The following is a 23,728-nucleotide window of genomic DNA, read 5'->3' as shown; positions in this document are numbered from 1 at the left end:
TTTGGTCATCTGTAGACTTCAAGGCAGCAAATTCTCATGCATAAAGCAATTGTTTTCCTGAATTTCTCCCTCTTCATATAGTTAGACTAGTCTATGCTTACTTGAGTCAGAAACAAGAAATGTTTTCCAACCTTGATCTTAGCCAAGGGGATCAATTAGGATTCATTATCTATTTGACTAAACTTCAGAAATATTTTTCCTAGATTTCTGTTCTCACTCTCATCCCTCCTCCTTTTATAATCATCTTTCTAAACAAAAATACAGTCATCATAATCTATTACCTTAGTAGAAGAAGATGACTGGGAGATCATAGAGCATGTGAGCCATGTAAGCAGGCATCTGTATTTGAGTGTTATCTTTTCTTATCCTACATTAAGAATTCAGCCAACCCAGAACAAGTACTTGTAGTGTATTCTTTTCAAATGATGTGTTTCACTTGTTTGTGTGTATGTGTACCCCTCTGTGTGACTGCATGTTGTGTATGTAGATGCCCGACGAGGGCAAAAGAGATTGTTTGATCTCCTGAAACTGGAGTTACAGGTCTTTGCAAGCTGTCTGACATGGGTGCTGGGAACCAAACTTGGGTCTTGTGAAGAGTAGCAAGTGCTGCTAATCACTGTGCCCTCTCTCCAGTCCTGACCTTATTCCTAAATCATGTAACACTTAAAAACATAACTTTTCAGCTAGGCTTTGCTGGTGCACACCTTTAATCCCAGCACTTGGGAGGCAAAGGCATGTGGGTCTCTCTGAGTTCATGGCCAGCCTGGTAAACAGAGTGAGTTCCAGGACAGGCTCCAAAGCAATACAGAGAAACTCTGTCTTGAAAAACCATAACTTTCCAGGAAATTGTGAGTGAACATCATAATTATAACATTAACAAAGACTGACAATTCTTAGAGCACTTTTACATCTAGAAATACAGAATTTTATGATAAAGTAGAAATCCTGAAGTGACTGCCTACTCCAAACACATTGGATTGACAGAACGCCATTTATGTTTCTGCCCATCACAAATGTGAATTCACCATTGTCATGTGATCCAACATTTTCTATATTCATTTTCCCTTCTACTAGGGATATCACTGACACAAGCATAAAAGCCATTAGAGTTTATCTTTCTCAAATCGCCATTTTATCTTTTTTTACTCAAGACTAGATGAAATGACCTTCTTTGTGGCATCTTATGGAAATGATTCCTGGGATCAGGAATAAAGCACCTAATCTTTAATTTCTCAGAGTTCATGGGTACTCACTGACTTGTATGTAGTGGCTGCTCTAAACCGAATAGTCTTGTTTTGTCCTTTGGTGAGCTCAGAGCTGTCCCTGGATGCTATCTGATGGATTACATGAAAAAGCAGCATCAACTATTCTCATATTAAAACACAGTTAACACATTTTAAGTGAGACACCATATGCAATATTTGAGTAAACACAAAAATAAGGTCATGCATCTCTTCCTGTGAAATGAGATTGTCAGCCACCTCTACTCTGAGCTCAACCTAAATTATTCTGCAAGTTGATCCTTCCCCATAGTTAAATCACTACAAAGATGCACAAAAAAAAAAAAAAAAAAATGGTGTGATGGGCTTCATCTACCATCACTAAGAACTCCTCAGGAGGTTCCATGTCTAAAAGGCCAGTCTATAGAGTCATTTCATTTCACAAAGATCACAGACACCTTAAATGACACCTGCCCTTGCTGACCGCCACACAATTTGTGAGGATAAGTAAATGTCTGTGAAATACTTGAAGTCCTGAGCTTAATGTACTGTGTGAATATATAGTTTGTTCTATTGTTCTACTTAGCCTGTGTTGTTCCCAATTATTTGACATCATATATATTATACAGACTTTTTACTTCCTTCTACAGAAAGGATCCATAATAAAAGTAAAATAACTTCACACTGAAGTACTATAATTTGAACATTTTATAAGTAATACCACACAGAAATTCTTTTAAATACGTTGATTCAAAATAGTCAGTAGAAAGAAAAAAATAAATATTTTTGTGAATGATCTTTGAGTGGGTCTTAATGTTTTGTGAATTCATGCAAAAAGAGTAACTGAAAAGAAAACTGTGGACACTCTGTAAGGTCAGAGCAGCATCAGGGTGCTTTCATGGTATAATAGTGACCATTATAATATTTTAAACTTCCTGTTTAGTCCAAAAATATCTAGTTGTAGTCACAGATTTGCTGCTGCCATGCATTCATCCACGAAACATTATTCTATTATAATGTTATTTCTGCCTTTTGCTGCTGATGGTTAAAATCTATGAGAGAGGATGGGGTCCCTTGTGAATGACCCCACTGTGTCTACTTTCTGTTATTAGCAGCAGCCTTCTCAGCTCTCATTCCAGCTGCAAGGCCACCCACCATAACGTCTTTCTGACCCCTCCCACTGGAAGTGAGATTCCTGAACTAAAGCGCTGTGCGAATGTCTCTTTCATAGACTTGTTCTGTCAATCTAGGAAGGTGTTAGCGGTTTTATTTGCAAGCTCCTTAAAAAACAGCGACCAGACTTTGCATGTCATTTCCTTTAATATCTCAAGTATGCATGTGACAAGTATAACAAGTCAGTTATTTCTCCTCATGATAATAACTTACCTCTTTTATTGAAAGTAGATTCTTTTCTCAAATAATATATACTGATCATGGCTTCCCTTCCTTCCACACCTTCCAGTCACTCCCCAGTTCCTCTCCCATCAGACTCCGCTCCCTCTCTGTCTCTCATTAGAAAATATCTCATTATCTAAAAGATTATAAACTATAACAAAAGAAAATACCATAAGATAAAAACAAAAACAATCATGTTAGAATAGGAAAGACAAACCAAAAGAAGGAAGAGGGCTCAAGAGAAAGTGTAAGCATCAGAGAGGCAGGCACTTATCTCTCACTCAGGCCCATAAAAGCCCCACCTGGAGCCATGATATACACAGAGCACCCAGAACAGACCCTGCTCATGCTGCCTCCTTCTTTGTGAGTTCATGTGAGGCTTGCATGTGTTGATTTAGAGGTTCTTGTCTTCTTGATGTTAACCCTTAAAGTAGCTTAGGTATTCTGTGAGAACCACATCTTATAGTGAAACAAAGGCTTTTCAGGAATTGCTAAGTGTGTGTGTGTGTGTGTGTGTGTGTGTGTGTGTGTGTGTGTGTGTATGTACATAAGTGGACATGCATGTGGACAATAGAGAACTTTCAGAATCATTCTTCATGTGATATCAGCCTTATTGTTTGAGAAAGGACCTCTCTCATTGACCTTGAGCTAGAGTAGCTGGCAAATAACCTGTAGGTGCCTGTTGGTCTCTTGTCTCCCCTGGTGTTTTACCGAGTTCTAGGGATCAAGCTCTATTCCTTTGCTAATTAAGCCATGACAGTTGCCCTTTTGTCTTAAATAAGAGGACCTTTCTGAATATTTCTGAAATGCTAAAGTCTCTAGATAAAGGTTCCAGACATTTTATAGTCTTCAGAATGTGTTTAAATGTTAAGTATTTGGCTTTATTATGGCATTTTCATCTACTACTTTTCATCTTTTTACTTTTTAAAATTTGTATATTGAGACAAACAAGATTTTATATAGCTCTTGCTGGCCTTGAACTCATGTATACCTAAGGATGACCTTGAACTCCTGATCTTCCTGCCTCCACTTCTGACATACTGAAATTTCAGGTGTATGCCACTGTGCCTGGTTCTCCTTTTCCTTTTATTGCCTATTAATTTGCTTAAATGTAGACATATTGAAAGCAGACAGTCATTAAAAACAAAATGTAAGAATGCCTATTAGTATCACCCTATTAGTATCACCAGTTCGGGTCTTGTTTAGGCAGACATGTTGATTAGGCTTCAGTGTTTTAATCAGATATTTCTAGGATATGCAATATCACCGCAAACTTCCAGTTTCTCTTTCATGATGGTCCCTTGGGTGCAAGGAGTTGTGTTATAGATGTATCAGTTGGGAATAGATATCACGTGACCACTTGTCCTCTTCATTTTGATCAGTTGTGGTTATCTGTAATGGTCTCCAACTCTTTCAAAGAGATGTTCCTTTGATGAGAAATAAGGACTGCACTTACCTGTGGGTATAAGGACAAATATTTAGAATGGAGTTGGGAGTTATGCTGGCATGGTAGGGGGAAATCTCACAAGGTGTCAACCTAGCCAACAATAATAGGCAACTAAGGACTGCTGAGAACTAGAGAAACAGTCTTCCCCAGGAAAGTGGTGTAAGTATTGTGGTTCTGATGGAAAGGTATCCTGGCAGTCAGGAGGCAAGGTATACCAAAGTCAACGTAAGCATAGCAGCTTACAGCTCTGTTTCAGGGAAAGGTTCCCAAAGCACTTTATGCTTATTTGAGAACTCAATGAAGTATTGTCACTGGTTTCCTCTGCTGTTTTTGGCAACTGTGATTTTAAAAAATGATCTCATGTCATCTACCCTTTATCTCTCTGTCAAGTTATCATTTTCAGGAATCTTTTGTGTCATGCATCCTGTCATGTGGCACCTCAGTGCTTTCCTCACATGGTGATATGCATGCTAAGATCACTCCTGGAACACCACTGAGTTCCTTTTGTGACATCATCCTAGTGAACAGAACTGAGCCTTCCCAATCACCTTCCAAAGCCCAGTCTGAATTCCTGCAGGGTCCTCCAAGGAGTTCTTTGGATGGAACCTAGAATGTGTTTTTCTAGCAGCTTCCATATCCACCATGCAGGGGGAGTCCTGGTTCTACTATAGGGTACAGCAGATCCCTCTCAGTACAGCAATTCTTCTCCACGTCAAACTTCCAGAAGGTGGTGTGCTGTTTAACAAGTAGTAGTTTCCAGGTATGCTACAACAGTGAGTGTTAGAGGGGGCTACAGTGACTGTGGGCAGGATCTACAGTGACTGTGGGAGGAGTCTACAGTGACTGTGGGAGGTTCTACAGTGTGTGGGAGGGGTCTACAGTGACTGTGGGAGGTGTCTACAGTGACTGTGGGAGGGGTCTACAGTGTGTGGGAGGGGTCTACAGTGACTGTGGGAGGGGTCTACAGTGTGTGGGAGGGGTCTACAGTGTGTGGGAGGGGTCTACAGTGACTGTGGGAGGGATCTACAGCAGTGGCTATACGATTCCCAGCAGTAGAAACTAAACCAGAGGTTTTAAGAGGGGCATGTCACCTTAGTGAATGAACTCCAATCCTGAGTTCTGGTGTTTGACTTACGTGTGCCCTTTGTAACAGAATGCCAGAGTGGATTATTAAATACACAAGCTTTTGTTTTGTTTTTTCCCCTCACTGTTCTGTAGACTAGGAAATCTATCATCAAGATGCTAGCAGATCTAGTACCTGGTGTGAACACTCTTGTTGGCAAATGATCTTTATCTCTTTCAATCCCCATGAGTGACAGCATCATATCCTACTTCTCATAATGATAAATACCCTGAATTGAGGTCTACCCTCAGGCATTTGCTATGTAAAACCTCTCCAATTCCATGTTGGAAAGAAGCATTTAGTAGTACTTTGCCTTTTGCTTTCTCACACCTAACTCCCCCCCCACACAGAGTTCCTAATTAGACTAGACATAAGTGTTTAGTCCAGATCAGTACCCTAGCACTTAGTAGGACGATTTCAAGTGTGTGTATGCACACATGTAGCTGTAGTGTGCTTATGGTGGTGGAAACAGCTGCACATTATTAATGAAACTTTTCTGAAAGAATGGGGAAAGGTATTTGAGTGACCCAGAATGAAGAAGAAACTTGTCACCAAGCCTGACACCCAAGTCCAGTCCCATACAATTTTTAATTTGGATTGTTTGTATTAACAATTTTGAGCAGAATGTCCTTTCCACAAAAAAAAAAAATAGTTTGTGGGAAATATTTTCCTAGTTTTGGTATAGACTTTGGGGAAAATCAAGAAACAAGTTAATCATTGTAGGAAGAGAAACAATGTGCGTGAACTGCTTGAAAAGAAATAATGTCAGCTTATGCAGATTTGGGATACATATATTAAGTGAAGGTCCACAGCTGTGCTAGGATGGAACCAGATGAGACCAAGTCATGGTGGTACCAGGAAGGAGCACTGTTGAGTAGGATGGGCAGAGGCCAGGCACTAGCCTCAAAGTCCTTGTAACATTTTACTATTTGTTAGCTTCAAACTATCTTTACCGTCTCATTATCCTTTTAAAGTTAGAAACATGCATCCTGCCATTTTTCATTTAATAAAAAAAAATAGCAAGTAGAAAGCATAGCCTAAGGAAGAGAGACTCATGTCTTTAAATTAAGTCATGTTTCGTGTTTATGTAGCCACCTACTTCTAATGTTATGAACTGATGATAACAGAATAATCACTTTAAACTATTTTTGAACTGATAACAGAGTAATCACTTTAAACTATTTCCAAACTTATCTTTATCCTCTTGTATGCTTTGAAAAGTAGTGTAGGTACTATGATATTCAGCTACCTTCTCAGAAAAATCCTATCAGTATCTAAGTAAAATACTAGATTAAGCAAAATACATAATATGAATTTAACATCATGATTAAAAGGCATAGATTTGGGAGTCAGACCTGGATTTCAATTCCACTTTCTAGTTGTGGATATTTGATGGAGATTTAATATCTATGAACCTCATCTTCTAATCTGTGAATGCAGACTGATGACAGTCTTCCAATGGGAATTTTTTTTCCTAATAAGGCATAGAGTAATGAACTAGATAACCTATCTTACTAAGGAACTTCCTAAGAGCAGAACAAAGACTAGAGTGGAGAAAGTGGGGAAGAGGGAACAGGAGTCAGTGCTCTTCTCTGGTGCCAGGGGCTTAGGAAGTTCTGGGGTTTGGATGGCCCCTTACAGTGCTCCACACTGAGGCAAAGACCCGGAGCCTGTGTTTCCTCCTGTAGTCAACAAATGCATATACAAGGAAAGGTTTGCAAAGCTAGCTTCCCCCGTTCTGCTCAGTTATGAGAAAATACTTTTCAGTTATGAAGTTCAGTTATGAGCAGTTAGCAGCCCGCACTCCTGGCAGCTGCAGGCTAGGATGCTTTGGTCCAGTGTGAGGATCGTGATGTGGTAAGTACCACCTCTGGTCATTGCCTCCACACATAGCCCCATAGTGATGCAATAGAGCCTAGCAGACGTGCTGACCGTTTGTAAGCCATGCTGTTTTCTTCCAGGTTCAAGGTGAACTGTCTTCTCAGTGTTAAAATACTCTGCAGTGTAGTATGAGGAGGGCAGAGGAGAGAGAGCTCTATTTGTGTGTTTATTTTATCTCTTTTCCACTGGTGACACTTTTGCTCATATCTCACTCCTCTTAAGAAGCCAGGCACTGTGTTCTTCATTGTGACATTTCACACACACAGTATGCACTCATCAGATGGAATATTACCAGATTTAGACACAGCATGAAAAATGTGTAGTAAATAAAATGAGTAGCTTTGCACAAAGTGTATAGGCAGTGCTTACATAGCAATACTCTGCACAGATTCAGCCTGTCTGGTCCTCACAGTAGCCTAATGAGAAGGATGGTAATATTACTGTATTTTCACTTTGTAGATGCAGGTATTTAAGGTCAGAGGTTAAACAGCGAGCAAACAGCACAGTGCAGATTGTGTGACCAGGTCAGTGCAGACCACGGTCCTAACTACTCCACTGTTTTGCCTCCCAGTGGCTACTTTTACTTTTATTATCACTGTCCTTCTAAAAGATGTAAATACTTTCTTCACTGTAAATGCCTTTGCTAAAATGTGCTCAAAAACAAATCTTAGTATTTACAGTAGTTTTAATCTTTATGTATTATCACAGAATAGTTTGCAGACAATGAAAATAATGCAGAAAATCAAGTATTTTCTATAATAGAAAAACAGGACAATAAGATAAAAGAAAACGTGTGTGGCTAACTTGGTAGGAAGTATCACCTCTGTCTCATGTCTGGACGTATGAGTACTGCAGCCTCCTCTGCAGTCAGAAACCTGCAAGTCCAGGTTATCATCCATTTCTGCCATTAGATAAATTTTATCTGTGTTTGTTTCTCCATGATATAAACTAGGTTAATCAGCCCCTTCACTTGTTATTCTAAGTTATCTCTTAAAGGCTTATAAGAGGAATCATGGAGGAATTACTTGTTTTTCACACTAGCATCTATACATGATAACAAAAATAAAGATTAAAATGCATAATGCACTTACTTTTTTGTATAGCATGATTGTTACTTTTCCTGGTTAAAATTCTCATTTGCTCATATGTAACTGTCTTGAAATGTGTACCTTAAGGACAAAGAAAGGTCACCAATTCCTCTAACTCCTGGTTCTTTGTCAAAAAGTGGACACAGTTAATGAGGTTTGTTTGGTACAGAACAAATTCTCAGACACAGACAGAGATGCTTTCAATGGAAACAAATTTGTTTGGCTTTAGCAGGTTACTTAGCGATTAATAATAGCCTTGAGATGCAGTCAGGGAGGTCATTGTCCCAGCTTGCCAACACAACCTCAGTGTGCAGCTAGCCTAGGCTGGTGGGTGCAGAAGCCCCCCACATACCATTCATAAAGGAAAACAGGCTATTTCTGCCTCCTTTTTTCATATTAATAAGCAATTTTCAAGGGAAGGGTGGCAAAATGGGGGCCATGCCACTCCAAGTAATTCATTTATTTTGCAATTTAATCTTACGTTGAAAAAAATTGCTCTGCTGCAGTAGCCTAGCATGGTGATTTTTAAACGTCAGAGTGTTTCATAAGTAACCTTGTGTGAAGTATTAGTAGCCTGGAACAGGGAATTGCAACAAAAATCTTACCACACTCAGGTAGCAAGGAGAATCCTGTATTTTCCTTTTTTTTTGGGGGGGGGGGAACTATCTATTTCTAGTTTTCCCTGACATATATGAAGCAAAAGCTATGATGATTTCTTTGAAATTTTAGACATGGAAGTAGACACCAAGTTATATATTTATTTTTTAAAATAAAACAGCAGTATTAAAATGCAGCTCTGACATGAGTGATAAATTTGTTCAACGAAAACAAAAGATGTAGCCTTTCTTCCTTATTTGATAATATCATGTCCTATTTGGGAGCTATTTATCACACAGTATAATGTAAAGCTTATTTTTTCATTTAAATATCATAGAAGTATTCACAAATGAGGAAATGTTTCATTATTTTTGTGGAATTTTTCATGCCTTAAAAAGATTTTAACTTCTAACCTTTTACTTAAATTATTTATAAACTGAATAAAATGTCAATTCTTTAGATACAGGCTAGTGTATGTAATCTTACTGGTATTAATTGAACTGTTAACTGAACTAAACGTTGAATCAACCAAGCATGTAAAAAAATCTGTACTTTAAAAATAAAGTGATCCGTATACAAAATAAGCAAGCAGACAATTGTAAATACAAACTAAAATTTTAATATGCATCTTTTCTTGGGATGTTTATGTGTCTCCAGATAGCCGGTCTTCAACAAGGGAAACTGATGATGTAGAAAGCCACTCACTTTGCATTGAATTTTAACATTCCTTTTGCCATTGTATTAATTATAATATGTACCCTTTTGGTGTTGAAAACCCCATCATGAAAAAGTCACTTAAAAGCTGTCTAACAGCAGCAAAGATTTCCACACAATTCACAGGCAAGATAAATTGCACACTTGATTTTGATGGATGTGGGTGATCATTGCCCCTCAAAAATCTTGATTTTCATCAGTGAAAGAATTAGGGGATCAACAAATGTCATCAGAGTAACTGCTGATAATTTTGACACAGGGAGGCTCTGGAGGAGTTTGCAGAGATGAAAGAGAGAGAGGAGAGGAAGGCTCGCCTGGAACGGGAAGAGAAGCTCAGAGACCAGCAAGCCCGCAAGATGCATTACCTGCTCAGCACAAAGCAGGTTAGTCCACGTGTGCCTGGCAGCTCCCATGAGCCACTTGGACCCCTAGCCTGACAGAGAGAAACCAGCAGGCTGAATAGGACTTGACTTGTTGAAAAGATACCACAAAGGCATGACTTCGAGTTCAATTTCATGTCTCTGCGTAGGTGTGTGCAGGCACCATGATTGGTTTGTGATAGTGCCTCATAGTGGCAGCCACTGAGTCATGGGCAGGCAGAAAGGTCCAAGTCAGCAGGGTGACCCCCACAGTGATAACACATCATAAAGGGCTTATCACGTCTGCAAAACTCATTCCAGGCAGCTTGTTGTGGTGGTGTGAATTGATCAAAAGCTAGCAGGTTATTAAGCTGAGATGGCTTTCAGATTTTCTCTTTTAATTGAGTGAATGCTGAGATTTAAGTCCCTTCTTCCTCCTTTTCTAACTTTTGATAGATGTTGTCAGGTAATGCTTTTCAACAGATCGCCTCAGCAATTACGACTTCATATGGAGAGATAAACGTGGAATTTGGAATACTTAAGATGTTTATTCTTAAGATTTTGTTACAGTTGCTGAGAAAGAGTACATTGCATTAGAATACTCCTCGCAGAGAAATATGGTTTTAAATGCATGAGTTGGCTGGTGAGATGGCTCAGTAGGTGACTGTACTTGCCACCAGCCTTGATGACCTGGGTTCAAGCTCCAGGACAGTAATAGTGGAAGAGCAGAGCTTGCTCCTTTCTTCTATTTATTCTAGTTATCAGTGAGAATTAATAAGTGATCATTACAGTGTGGTCTTCATATGGGTGTGATCTCCACCTTCACAGTACATGGTATCATTTATTAGGACATTGCAGGTGGAACTGTGTTGTCAAATCTCCTTGGTGAAGAATTTTATAAAAATGTCAGAGATTTTATTTGCTCTGGCAATTTGGTATATGTAGTTATGGTGATCTTGATATTTAACTATAGGTAACAAAGGAGATGAAAGGATAACATTTGAACCTTTGAATGGGGAGAAACTCCCACCCCATTCCACCCCACCCCCGGGCAAACTTCTTGGTGATAAAATAAAGACTGATACCATCTTATTGTCCATTTGTTCATTTGTCCATAATATTGGATGCGCTGCCAGATGATGCTGGGAAATCCATGCCTTCCTTTGAACTCCCACTAGACCTCTCCTGCTTCATTTTAATCACCATTTGTCATCACATATAAAGAGGTAGAATTTGAAGACCACAAAGACTTAGTACACTGAGGATGAGTGCTCCTCAGCCTGCTGCCCTGGACCACATGTCTCTGGATGCCTGCCCTCCATGGGTACTGTGCTGGGAATTCAGTACATGCAAGTGTTTACTAACAGATTGTTGTCCAGAAGGAGCACAGAGATTCATGTCAGTCTCCTGCCACAAAACGTTTTTAATAGAAAAAAAAACTGCTAGCTCTGAGCAGTCTCACTACAACTGTACTGTTTTGTTCAATTTAATAAGGAATTTTAAATACTCTCCCTTCCAAACAACAACAACAACAAAAAAAAAAAAAACCCCACATACTTTTATGTGAATGTTGTTACTCACTTGTCTTAATGACTTGGCTATTGGGTAGAAATTGATCCCTGGATTTGAAAATATTCTCAGTAGTTTGGGTTAACTCCCCTGGATTGTTTACCACAGGAAACTTCAATTTCAAAATATTAGTGTTTTAATTGTCAATAGCAAGTGTACATATTTTTTGTGAGGAATATATCTGTATACAGTTTTGTTGAATTGTGTAAAAAGAACCCCTGTAGCATTTTTAGAAGAGAACTTAGTTTATTGAAAATTCTAATACTTTAGTAATGGTATTATTAATATACATTATAAAATACTAATTTTGACATTAAATTCCCACAGTTCCAATATAGTTTAACCTAGCTTGTAGCTATAAAACATTAGTCAGGTAAATAATGCTTTAAAAACAGTGAAGATTTCTTCAGGACAAAATTGTGTTTGTTAATTCAGATTTATATAAGGTTATTTAATGAATTAATCATTTTAGACTAGTTATACTGATATATTGATATTTACTGACACAATTTAAGATTTACACTTAATTTTAAGCCCCCCCCCTTTTTTTTTAGAATGAACCGATATACAATTTAAAATAGTTTTAGGAGCTATTCATAATTTTTATTGTTATCTCATCTTTATTCAAGCAAATATGTTTGTGCTAATAGGAGTTACATAAGTAAATAACTAATATTGCAATGAGTGAATTAATAGAACCCCCAGGGCTTTATTAATTAAAAAGTTCAAGTCATAGTTTTTTATGTTTATTTCAATCAAAAAGCTGAACATGGAGATTTATTTGCATAAATAATCAATCACCATTTACTAGTAATAATAAGGTTAATTTGTTGCTGCAGACACAACAGGGTTAGTCAATTATATTTCCTAGAAAATACTATTTGTTATGCACCCGCCACCTGTAAAGCAGGATTGTGTTTAACGCCCTCACAAAATGAACACATCAAAAAGTCTTTGTCCCTGTAAAAATTTTTTGAAAGGGAAGCTAATTTTAGTTGATTTGAATAAAGTAAAATGCAAGCAATGACTCCATTTTTAAATTTAATTTATCTTTCTGCAAAGATTGATTATTTAATAAAGTTATTTATTTTGATTCAGAAACCAGTCAAACCAAATCTAACACATACAGGGCATATTTCCTTTGAAGAAAATCTCATTTACAGATTTGTTTTATTCCAGAGAAGCTGACTTTCATTCCATTGCCCTTGTTCTTGGTAATAAATTATGCTGTCTGCTCCACCTACTGGCAGATGTGTGCAAAGGCTTGTTGTTGTGTTCGCTAGAGGAAAACACTGCTTCCTGAGGATCCGTGGTCACAGGCACTCTTATAAAGCTCAAGGTCCCAGTTCAAGAGCTAGTGCTTTGAAATGAACATCACTATATAGAATTATCCACAGCAGTCATTAGCTGACAAGTAGAAGTCGCTAATATGATCGTAGGGAGGGATGTATAAACACAACTAGGACCAAAAATCAGTATAACTGCATATTTTATTGTGTGACATTCGATAGTTCACACACATTCAAATGGAAATGTACTATGGAAATAGTTTTCATGTTATCATCTACATAATACTTTTTTATGGTTTTCCTTATACAGGCAATTTTCATGTGGTGGTGTACAAAAGAAATTCCTATCAGTTTTGTAATGTTTTCAAAAAGGCCCTTTGCTGTGATCATTATTGACAAACTGTAACTTGATATACTTGAATATCTGGAAAACTAAAATGTTGTGCAGTCACCCTTTTCTTGAGACCATACCAAATCAGATTTATATAAAGAGGGAATTTATCTTAATTAAAGCTTACACTTGACCTAGTCATAATAAGCTGTAGTCTGTTAAGTAGGAAACATGTTTCCAAGACAAAGCTTATGAGGTGAATTATTTAGTTGGAAGTATTTAATTTTTCTGGATTGTGCATTACCTCCTACCCTGTCTTCCATGGACAGCACACTGACAGATTCTCCGCAGGTGTACACCAGGGACTTAGTTTATGGCTTGCACCTCTATCTTTAGATGGACCCATGGGAAGATGGCAGTCTCCCTGTGCGCACGCGCCATTGTCAGCATGTTTGGTGCTGGGTGCATGTGGGGCAGATGTCTCGTGAATCCAGGCATCCCATATTTGGACAGGCTTCTCAGTAGATAGGGCTCTTAGGATGGAACACCCGGCTGTCACAGGGAATCTTGGGAGCAATGGTGGTCAAGGTTGCCGGTAGTGGCTGGACTACACTTTTGTGCCTGTTGGTACTTTCTTAGAGGCCACTCCACTCACGTTAGGAACAATTACTTGGTTGCACCCTTTGAATTTGTTATATTTTAATGTTTTGCCTTTTTTACTGTCTGCATTTTCAAAGATATTTCATTTCATTGGTCTGTGTATGCTTCAAGACAGCTTTAGCATGCCCATCCCCTGAATTCAAAGCAATGGCACTATTCTCTAAAATTATTATTTTCAGTTAATTCTTTTGCTCTTTATCCCAATATATTTATCCCAGTCCAATTAATGTTTCAAAAATACCCTTATTTCAGTTCTATTTGAAGTTTATAATCTTTCAAAGGTACCATGTTCTATATTTGATAAAATCCGTATATACCCATAGATTAACACATCTCTCAGACATTACCAGAGAAATTTCTTTATGCAGTTGATGACAGTTAATGCAGAAACTCACAACTTGTGAAAATGTAGAGAATAGGTGTCTGTGGAGTACACAGCCATAAATGGGATGTCTATTACACTCCCTTCTCCAAGGCTCAGGGAACATTGAAGACTAGCCAGCTGAAGGGCTATGAGAGCCAGAGGTCAGGGAGGATTGGAGGGAGGCAGTGTTCTATGGACATGACAGGATCACAGCACTCATGAGCTCATAGCACTGTGGTGGCCTGCACCAGACCTACACAAGGTCAAGCTATTTAGTGCCCTAGTGTGGAGGGGAGAGGGGCTCACAGACCTCACCGTTAACTGGGGAGCTATGAACAACACTGGACTGCTGGCACGAGGAGGGACAGTCAGTTTTAAGGGTATGAATCCTAGTTGGTCAACCATAGTCTGGTAGCCCCATAGCCATGAGTATATGGCAGCACAGATTGAAAAGATAATTTCATAAAGATGGGAAGGGAGTTGGGGTAGATCTGAGAGGATTTGTGGGTGAATATGATCAAAATACATTGTATGTGTATATGAAGTTTTCAAAGAATTAACAAAAATATATTTAAAACAATCCTTCCTTTTCAGCGTAAACACTGACAACCCTCCGCTATCTGCCTCCGCCCTGCCTACTCAGTCTTTTCTTCCTTTGCTCCTCAGTGTGGTCATCCCATCACAGCCTGATATTCTATTCAAGAAAAGCTCACCGAAAGGATTTTGACGAAGCTGCTTACCTCTTACAGCTAGTTTCATTCTGGACACTGAGTCCTGCTCCCATCACAAAAAAGGGGCAACTTGTAACAACTTCCCACCCACACTGACCTTGCCCATTCCTTCACTGTTGAAGATGTTTTCCTCCCTCCTATTAAACTACTTTATCAATTAAATACATGAACTGGCCAGCTGTTCTTATTAGTGTAGATTGGCGAAAACTGATAGATTGTTAATGGTTCAAAGAGCAACAGGGAGAGAAATGTCTACCCAGGAGTCAGAGAACAAGCTCAGAGATGCAGATGGGGGAGACATGGAGTTGATGTAAAGGGATCACAGTTTGTTAAAGTGCTAAGGGAATCCATGGAATCTATCTGTCCAGGAAACAAAATTAGTATTTATGACACTAAAATGGAAATGAGTCAGATACTTGGGAGAGAACAATTGGCCACTATTCAAGTTCACTTACTGGCCTCATTGCCCTGTGTACCTCTTATATTTGATTTCTGAATCATGTGTTCCCAGCTACTGAGTCTACATTCTTTCATGGCCTGTCATTTTGTTGAGGAAGATTTCTACAGAAGTTGAAGAGGGCTGGGAGTTAAGACAGATTGATAAAGGTACGGTTTATGTAAAAGCCTGGGAGTGTGTGGGAGACAATATTTCACTGTATACATAACCTAGGGTGTTTTGTAACTCACTATGTAGCCCACACTGGTCTTAAAATCACAGAAAATTTCCTGTATTAGTCCCTCTAAGGGCTGGAATTACAGAAATCAGCCACCATGCTGATGGACACGGGAGGGTGGTGTTTTATGTTTTGTGTGAAGAAGCACACACTGAACTTAGCTTAGAGACAGGGAATGCTGTGGAATTGATTGGTCAGCCTGCCTTTCCAGCCCCTTCTTCCAAAGCAAGATTAATAACTTAAAGATGCATCTATTTGCTCCAGCTTACATGAAATGCAGGATATTGGAGTTTTCAGGAGAGCTCAGGCACTGGAAGATGAGTCAGTGCCCACTAAGTAAAGTCTACGTGCCAGGCACTCCATACTCACTTCTGGAAGATCACCAAATTCTCTTCCTACAGAAGGACACAACAGTGCTTATAGGAATGTGCTCAACCAGCCCACGGCCACTCACAGAAGAAAACCCTCAGAGCCTTTATGTAAAAGGAGAGCAAAGCCATGCATGAAATAGGCAGCCATGGAAATTCCGTGTGCATAACTGAAGCCCATTTGTCACATTTATCTGTCTCCACACATGTATCTTCACAGTATTATGTGAAGCAGCATTAACTAAAATGTTATTGGGGCATTTTTCCCCTTCAAGTGGTTGGGTTGGTATTTATTCTTGGACCCATAGTTCAAGAAAGCCTTTCAGCCTGGCTGTTCACTCTGCATCCCTCTGAGCAGTCCATACCAGAATGGTACCCTATCATCATCCATCACCTTTGTGGGCCTCACTTCAGAAAGACCAAAGGCTGACCTAGTGCAAGTATTAACTCAACATTAGCTTTTCTCTGTTACCTCCTCCCTCTTTCAAGTTATATACACATTTTATTATATTGTAACACATGTAAATGGACAACTATTATCCTCGATTCTCATTAAGTAGAAAGAATTAAGTGGTGGGGGGGGCGGGTTGTTAACAAATTAGTCCCTTCTCTGCTCCCTTCCCCTAGTCCTGACAACCAAATACAGCTCAGAAATTCAGACAAAAGTGTGGACAGAAGTAAAATGAAAATCAGAAGCCACTGAAGAGAAATAGAAAATTAGAAAACTGCCTTAGACACACACACACACACACACACATACACACACACACACACACACACACACACACACACACACTTTGTTGTTTTTCAGTGTGCAACACTAAAATAAATATTTTTAAATGGATTCTTTAGGAAGACATCATAAAATTTTCCCTTTTTTGTGATTAAAAATGGAATCCTGCAACGAGCCTGAAACTTGCATGATTTTGGAACCCACTTTTTAAACATATTTATTTATTTAATTAATTTATTTATTTGTTTTTTAATTAAGTGTCTGTGGAAGGCTGGTATGTGCTTGTAGTGAGGTGCCCTTGGAGGTCAAAGGCTAGGACCCCTGGACTAAAGCTGCGGTTTTGCAGTTTTAGGTAATATAATTCTAATTGCAACCAAATGGATAATTTTATTTTCTTGGGATGTAGATAAGTGGAATAGCCTTTGCTCCCCATCCTTTAGGCACTGGTATCAATTTCCAGCAATGAAAAGGAGAAAAGAGGAGGCCAGGAGTGGGGGGGGGAGGGAGAGGAAGGGACAAAAAGGAAGAGGAAGCGAAGGAAGAAGGGAGGTAAAAGAGATAGAGGAACAGGAAAGAAGGAAGACATTATAATGATGTACCACTTCAAATTTATATAAAATATTAAACGTTCAACAGTGTTCAACCACTCACAGCCCCAAATATGACTATGTTGATTAACTGCTTGACCCAGCTATATAATATTTGTTCTCTATGTTTTGACAATAATTTTGTTACACTTTCCAAAGTGACAAGAGAATTATTCATTCTCTCCTCTAGCAATATTAATGTAAGGTTTTATCCCTATGGAAAGGTTGCATGATATATATATATATATACACATATATGTATATATGTGTATATATATATATATACATATATATTACCTTGGACTCTTTTCTTTTCCTTCCTTTCTTCTTGTTTTTCTTTTCTTATTTTTTTTTTTAAGAAATAGTCTCAGGATCTCATTATGCAGCCCTAGCTGGCATGGAACTCACTATTGTACTAGTCTGGCCTCTAAGTCACAGAGATCCACCTGCCTCTGCCTCCTAATTGCTGTGATCAAATGTGTGTGCTGCCACACACATTTTAAAGGACAAATCTCTTTAAAGGAGACATCACTAGGTTTTATATAAAAATAAGGATTAAAATATGTCCATAAAATCTATATGGCTATTAGCATGATTTTCCAGAGTCCTGCTTCCATGTGGGCTGCAGTATGTATGTGCTTTTCTGATATGCACACACCTCAGGGCAATATTTTAATGCCACCTGTGGGGCACCTTCTCTCCTGCATGAGTCTGTATAGTGAGTGGTGTGTTATTACTAGGAGCTACTGCTATGTAAGATTAAGAATATGTGGGGGAAAATATGTAAATATCAGTAACTAAACTCAAATTAAACTTATACCCATTTGGTTTTTTTGTTTGTTTGTTTGTTTGTTGTTGTTTTTTTAGCCTAATCCCAAATATACTGAACTGATCACCCCCTCATGCCTTAGCATATAGAGCCTAAAGTGTTAAATACTTTTACTATTTTTCTTTTAAATATATTCACATTTGTCCTTCATTTTTTAAAGCATGTACACATACATGTGTATATAAGAAAACTCTGAATCATTAAAATAACGTTTTACACATTCTCTTAAACGGTCAAGAGGCAGAATATATCTGCTACACACACATATATGTACATACATACATACATTCATACATACATACATATATACATACATACATATCTTTCAGTGCTGGAGACTAAACCTAGGGTTTCTTCCATACTAAGCATATGCTGCAACACTGACAATGTCCTCAGCCTCTGTAGCTCTTACACCATTGAAATGACTCAGTAAATTTCTCTGGATTTATTTTTACATAGCTGTACTAAAATCAGTAGACCCGTCAACTACTGCATGAACATTCAAACTATTGAGTTTTCCTAATCTATCCAGGCAATTTCCCCTCCTTGTTTTACACTTTAATGTAACACTTACCTTTATGATTGGTGTTACATCCACCTCCTTACAGTGTGTGTGAACCCATAAAGGGGAACATATGACCTCCCCCCTGTTTTGCTGTTTTGTGTGTCAGGGTCTCCTTGTGTTACTCTGGATGGCCTTGAACTCACATTGATCCTAAAATGTCTCTCTTTTCCTGTACTGATATTCCATGTCGGCACTAACATATTTTACTCTATGTCCTAACTCTGACTTATAAATCTTTTAGATTCAAAATAAGTAGTTTAGATTTTATTCCTAATCATTCAGTATATCATCTTTGAATTGAAAACATAAAAATAAAATTATTTGAAGTCTATATGGCTTTGAAAGTGATATCCTTTTTTGCCCAAATATATTCCTATGAGTTCTTTGAAGGGCCATTCTTGTATATAAATAACAGACCAAGAACCAACTAACACCAACAAGTCAGCTCATACACCAGGCCAAGAGAACCTGCAATTCACACTCTGATCCAGCTATCTTCAAAACCATTCTCTGTTCTTGTATTAGATGGGGCAGAAAAAGGACTCACATCAAGGGTTTGCTCCTGTGCAATGGAGAACATGTTCCTAACATCCCTGTTTACTTGAAAGCAAGAGCTAGGCAGCACACTGGACACCATTGCTTTCTTCTGCATTATGGAAGTCAGCTATTAGTTCCTTCAAACATGGTGAGGTGGGGGATAGGGGAAGAACAAATTTGACATGTGTGGGGTCCTCTCAACCTGAAGGCAAGCCTAGGTCTCTGGACCCATAGACCCATAGAGAAGACCGTATGTTTTCTCAAAATAAGCCATTTAGAAAGAAGTGAATGTATAATTGCCATCTGATTATTTGTCACCTCTGCAGTCCAGGAAGCAGCTGTAATTCTGAAACAAGTGAAATTCATTCAATATTGCATGTGGTTGAGATGAAGAAAAAAGTAAGGAAAAATATTGTCTTTGGCATCTTACTCTCAAATTAGACACTAACACTTTTGATTAATATATTCACCTTAGTGAAAAAAAGGTGGGCTTATTATATTCCAAATGACAAAAATGGACTATTTATTGGTATATTCAGCACCATCGGCAATGTCAATACATCTGATGACTGAAGGAAGGCACAATCTTCACCAGAGACCTGGGATGGACTCATCATGGTAGAGACTTGGCTCAGAAGAGAAAGAAAGATGTCAGAACTTAATCACAGACACTATTCTCTGCTTGAGTTCAAACCCCATCAGAGAAAGATGGGATGTATCTACTTTGTGAATTTCAACACTGTGTCAGCAATGACTTTGATTCTGTGTGATTCCATACCTTTCCTCATAGTAAAACAAGGAAAACAGTCCCATTGTTATACACTGCAAAGGAAGTAGGGAAAGGATATTTGCTTTCCATAGTCAGGCTGGCTTTCATAATGAGGGAGGCAGGAGCTTACTTAGGCAGGAGCACCTTCTGTACACAGACTGAAAATGCCCCTTCCCTGACCCAGTGAAGGTCACAGCAATAGCACCAGGGAAAACAGGAGAATGGGAAATGTGTGCCTTCCACTCATTAGAATTACAGGGTTGACAGAAAGTGAGGTTAGACTAACAAACATTTATGTGTTCCCAATATAGCCACATGGGGGAGAAAGCTTGAAAAGATAAGAGATGAAAATAACTAAACATGTATGGACGTTTGGGAAAGGTGAGATGGAAGGATGGGAAGCAGGAAGCTGAACTTTTAAATACATAGGGAGAGACCCAGATTCCATGTCAAGAAGAGGTAAAATTAAGACGGGACTATCCATGGGCACTTTTGTGTGGAGACTCATTAATGTCTGTGCACCTCAGTAGTCCGACAGTTCTGAGAGGCATCTTGAGGGAGGGTTAATGACACTAAGGGTCAACTGTCAGCAAACCCACTGGCTCTTATTGAGAATTTTCATTTCTCATATTTGTAAGAGGATTTGACAAGGTGAATTCTGATAGTTTTACCCTCAGTATTCTAGATTCTTTCTCGTTCTTTTTTCTTTCTTCCTTCAACGTTTTTATTCCTTCCTTTTCTCCCTCCCCCTGTGTCTCATCCATCCCCCTTCCTTTCTTTCTTCATTCTTGCCATCATGACTCTTTTCAGCCTGTTGCACAGGTTCTTAAACCACAGCTTATTATCATAACTGAACATGGGGGCAAAAAAAAAAAATGGCAACAGTAAAAGATTTCTGAGCATGCAATGACCAAAACTTAATCCAAAATCCAACATGTAAGTCCATGCTGTTTCTGGTAGTGCTCACCTGAGATGCAATGTGAAATTCACTGCACCTGTGGTTCTAAGCACACAGCACCGAGACCTGGTAGTGACCATGGCCCCGTAGAGTGCAGTGTCCGTGCTTGAGCCTGGGGAAAATTGCAGTCCTTATCACTTCAGAAGTTTCTCCTAGCCTTTCTCCCACAGCACAAACATGTTACACCTTTTAGAGGTGCCCCACAGCTCTTAGACATACTGCTTCACTTTTGTTTCCATATTCTGGTTTTCAAGTTCAGATATTATTTCCTCAGTGTGTGTGTGTGTGTGTGTGTGTGTGTGTGTGTGTGTGTGTGTGTTGCATAAGTGTAAGTGAACCACACATTGAGGTCAGAGGACAGCGTTGGGTGTCTCTTCTCACCACCCATCTTGTCTGAGAGAGGGATTCTTTGCTGTTCACTGGGCTAACTTGCCTGCATACTACCTAGGATCCTCCTGTCTCTGGTCCCCATCTCTCTGTCATTTCCCTTAAACTGTAGTTTTTGCCAGCATTTTCATGTATGTTTGGGACTTTCTCCTGACTTTATCTTTTAAAAAGAGATATGAAAATCAAGAAATTCCAAATGTATGGTGGAACTAAACTCGAATTTTCAACACTCTGAAGATCATTTTTGGCGATAGCCTCATGACAAGGGGCTGATTTGATGTCCCCTCGCTGTTTCACCAGATCTCCTTTGACTTCTTAGGTTATCCTCTGGGCCTCAATGCCTTTCTCCCATTTTTACTGCAAAATTCTACCTAGCTTTAGAACAAACACAGATATTTTTGCCACAAAGATTCAGTTCCCACAGCACATGCTCTGTCTTTGATAACACCACCAGCTGTGGAATGTTCTATTACCATATGTCTTAGAAGGTCTAACCTCCCCTTCCTCCTAAGAAGGACTCGGGGACATGAAGAGTGTGATCCATCTCAGTGTATGGTGCGAGTTGTCAGGTGTTCTACAGTTACTGACTTTAGGTGGCATTAAAATATTGTAGTTAAATTTCTTCCAACATTTCACAGGGAACATTTTAATGTATAATATTAATGGCAATAGCAAATTCACTTCTGAAAATGTACTTTTTTACTTAGTAAAAGCAGCTATTTAACAGTATTTCCATCTGATCATGTAAGAATAAAATGAAACCACACCTATGTATTTTCTTCTTTAGGATATATATGAAGAAACAAATTTTTCTCAAGAATAAAACAGGCACAACATATTATTTAGGGGATAACATAGTATCTTGGTGATGCTTCTAGGGGGATTCTCCAGCATTTTCTACCTCTCCTTGCACCAAAGCTCTGATAGTCCTAAAGATCTCTAGGCATCCCGAGTCCTGAGGGGCACTGGGGTCTTCTCCAGGCATGCTGAGTCCTGAGGGGTGCTGGGGTCTTCTCTAGGCATGCTGAGTCCTGAGGGGCGCTGGGGTCTTCTCCAGGCATGCTGAGTCCTGAGGGGCGCTGGGGTCTTCTCCAGGCATGCTGAGTCCTGAGGGGCGCTGGGGTCTTCTCCAGGCATGCTGAGTCCTGAGGGGCGCTGGGATCTTCTCTAGGCATGCTGAGTCCTGAGGGGCGCTGGGATCTTCTCTAGGCATGCCGAGTCCTGAGGGGCACTGGGGTCTTCTCCAGGCATGCTGAGTCCTGAGGGGCACTGGGGTCTTCTCTAGGCATGCCTAGTCCTGAGGGTCGCTGGGGTCTTCTCCTGATGCAGGCTGAATACAGTTCTGCTGCTTCTATCAGCTATCAGTGGCACCACTGAGTTTCTCGGGGAATGGCCACCAAGTGAGCACACAAGCCACCTGCCGACATTAGTGGAAAACAGCCCATGAATGCTGCTCTGCACGGGTTGAGAACCTTGAAGTCTTGCAGCATCTGGTTCAGGTCCTAATGGTGATTTCTAAGATCTGCATTTACAGGGCTCCACTCCAATTTGATGAAACTTTAAAATTTCAAATGTTCTTCTTCCCCTTCTATGTGTTTCTTCTTCCCTTCTCTTACTTTTCTTTCCTGTTCACTTCTATTCTCAGTGTGATAATGGGACTAAGGAGAAAGCATAGCAGTACTCGGTGTGGATAAGCAAGTGCTCCAGCTCAGGGCTATGGTTGACAAGAAGCTACAGAGGGAAGCCTGTGTGAAATATATTGGGTCCCTAAGTTTAAGCAAATACACTTTTAAAAAATAAGACAGGAGTAGTAAGGATTCCTACACAGCTCCTAAGACTACCCAGGTCCCAAAATTCTCTTAAGTGAAGCAAAAATAAGCCACAAGTGTGTGTAGTTAGTAATGGTTAACTTCCTTTGTATTTTTATTTGTTTTATGTCAGTAAGTTCACATCACAGATGCTTTAGTGAATGTCCAGTGATGAGTATATCCTGGGATGTAGGAGGAAGACGGATGCTATAGCTGAAAAATGGCCATGGTACCTCCAGGTCCTCAGCAGGAGCAGTAGGTGTGCAACATCCTCCTCAACTTCAGGGCCACACTTGTCCCCTAAGAGCAGGGCAATTACTTGCTGAGTGGGGTTTAGTAAATCCCATAGCACAAGTATGCCTGGCAGCTATGATGAAGTGTCTGCCATCGTTGGTTCAGCAATCCCCACTACCACTATGGGAAATATTTCACTCTCACTCAGTTCTCAGGCCCTCTGTTGCTTTTCCAGTCATTGGAGCTCTGTGTTATCTTCTTCGAACTTAGTGCACAAGCACACTTTAGGTAGAGCCTCCTTTCACAGATTTTAAATCCAGAGACCTGAAAATGGTTTTCCATTTTGTGCCTTTTGTGATAACCTGGGACTTCTATTTGCTGAGTGACTTGAGTGACTTCTGTTTCCAAAAAGAAAAAGAGGTGAAGTCTCGGAACTAACCTGTTCACCTCTGTTCACTCCCAGGGTAAGCAGTTTTCAAGTCCGGGCAAATGACTGTCTCTTGCTGGTGAA

The 23,728-nt window shown here is 39.4% G+C and overlaps 1 protein-coding gene across 1 annotated transcript in view; it reads left to right on the top strand.

Annotated features, from left to right (window-relative positions):
• Spata17 (spermatogenesis associated 17) overlaps positions 1 to 23,728 on the top strand; it is a 159,747-nt gene that overhangs the window by 66,394 nt on the left and 69,625 nt on the right. Inside the window, 1 exon segment of the mRNA XM_051185748.1 lies at positions 9,725 to 9,848. Coding sequence (XP_051041705.1) covers positions 9,725 to 9,848 — 124 coding nt within the window.

The sequence above is a fragment of the Phodopus roborovskii genome, unplaced genomic scaffold (genome assembly GCF_943737965.1).
Source record: "Phodopus roborovskii unplaced genomic scaffold, PHOROB, whole genome shotgun sequence".
Lineage (NCBI taxonomy): Eukaryota > Metazoa > Chordata > Mammalia > Rodentia > Cricetidae > Phodopus > Phodopus roborovskii.
This window is presented reverse-complemented; position numbering and strand designations above follow the sequence as displayed.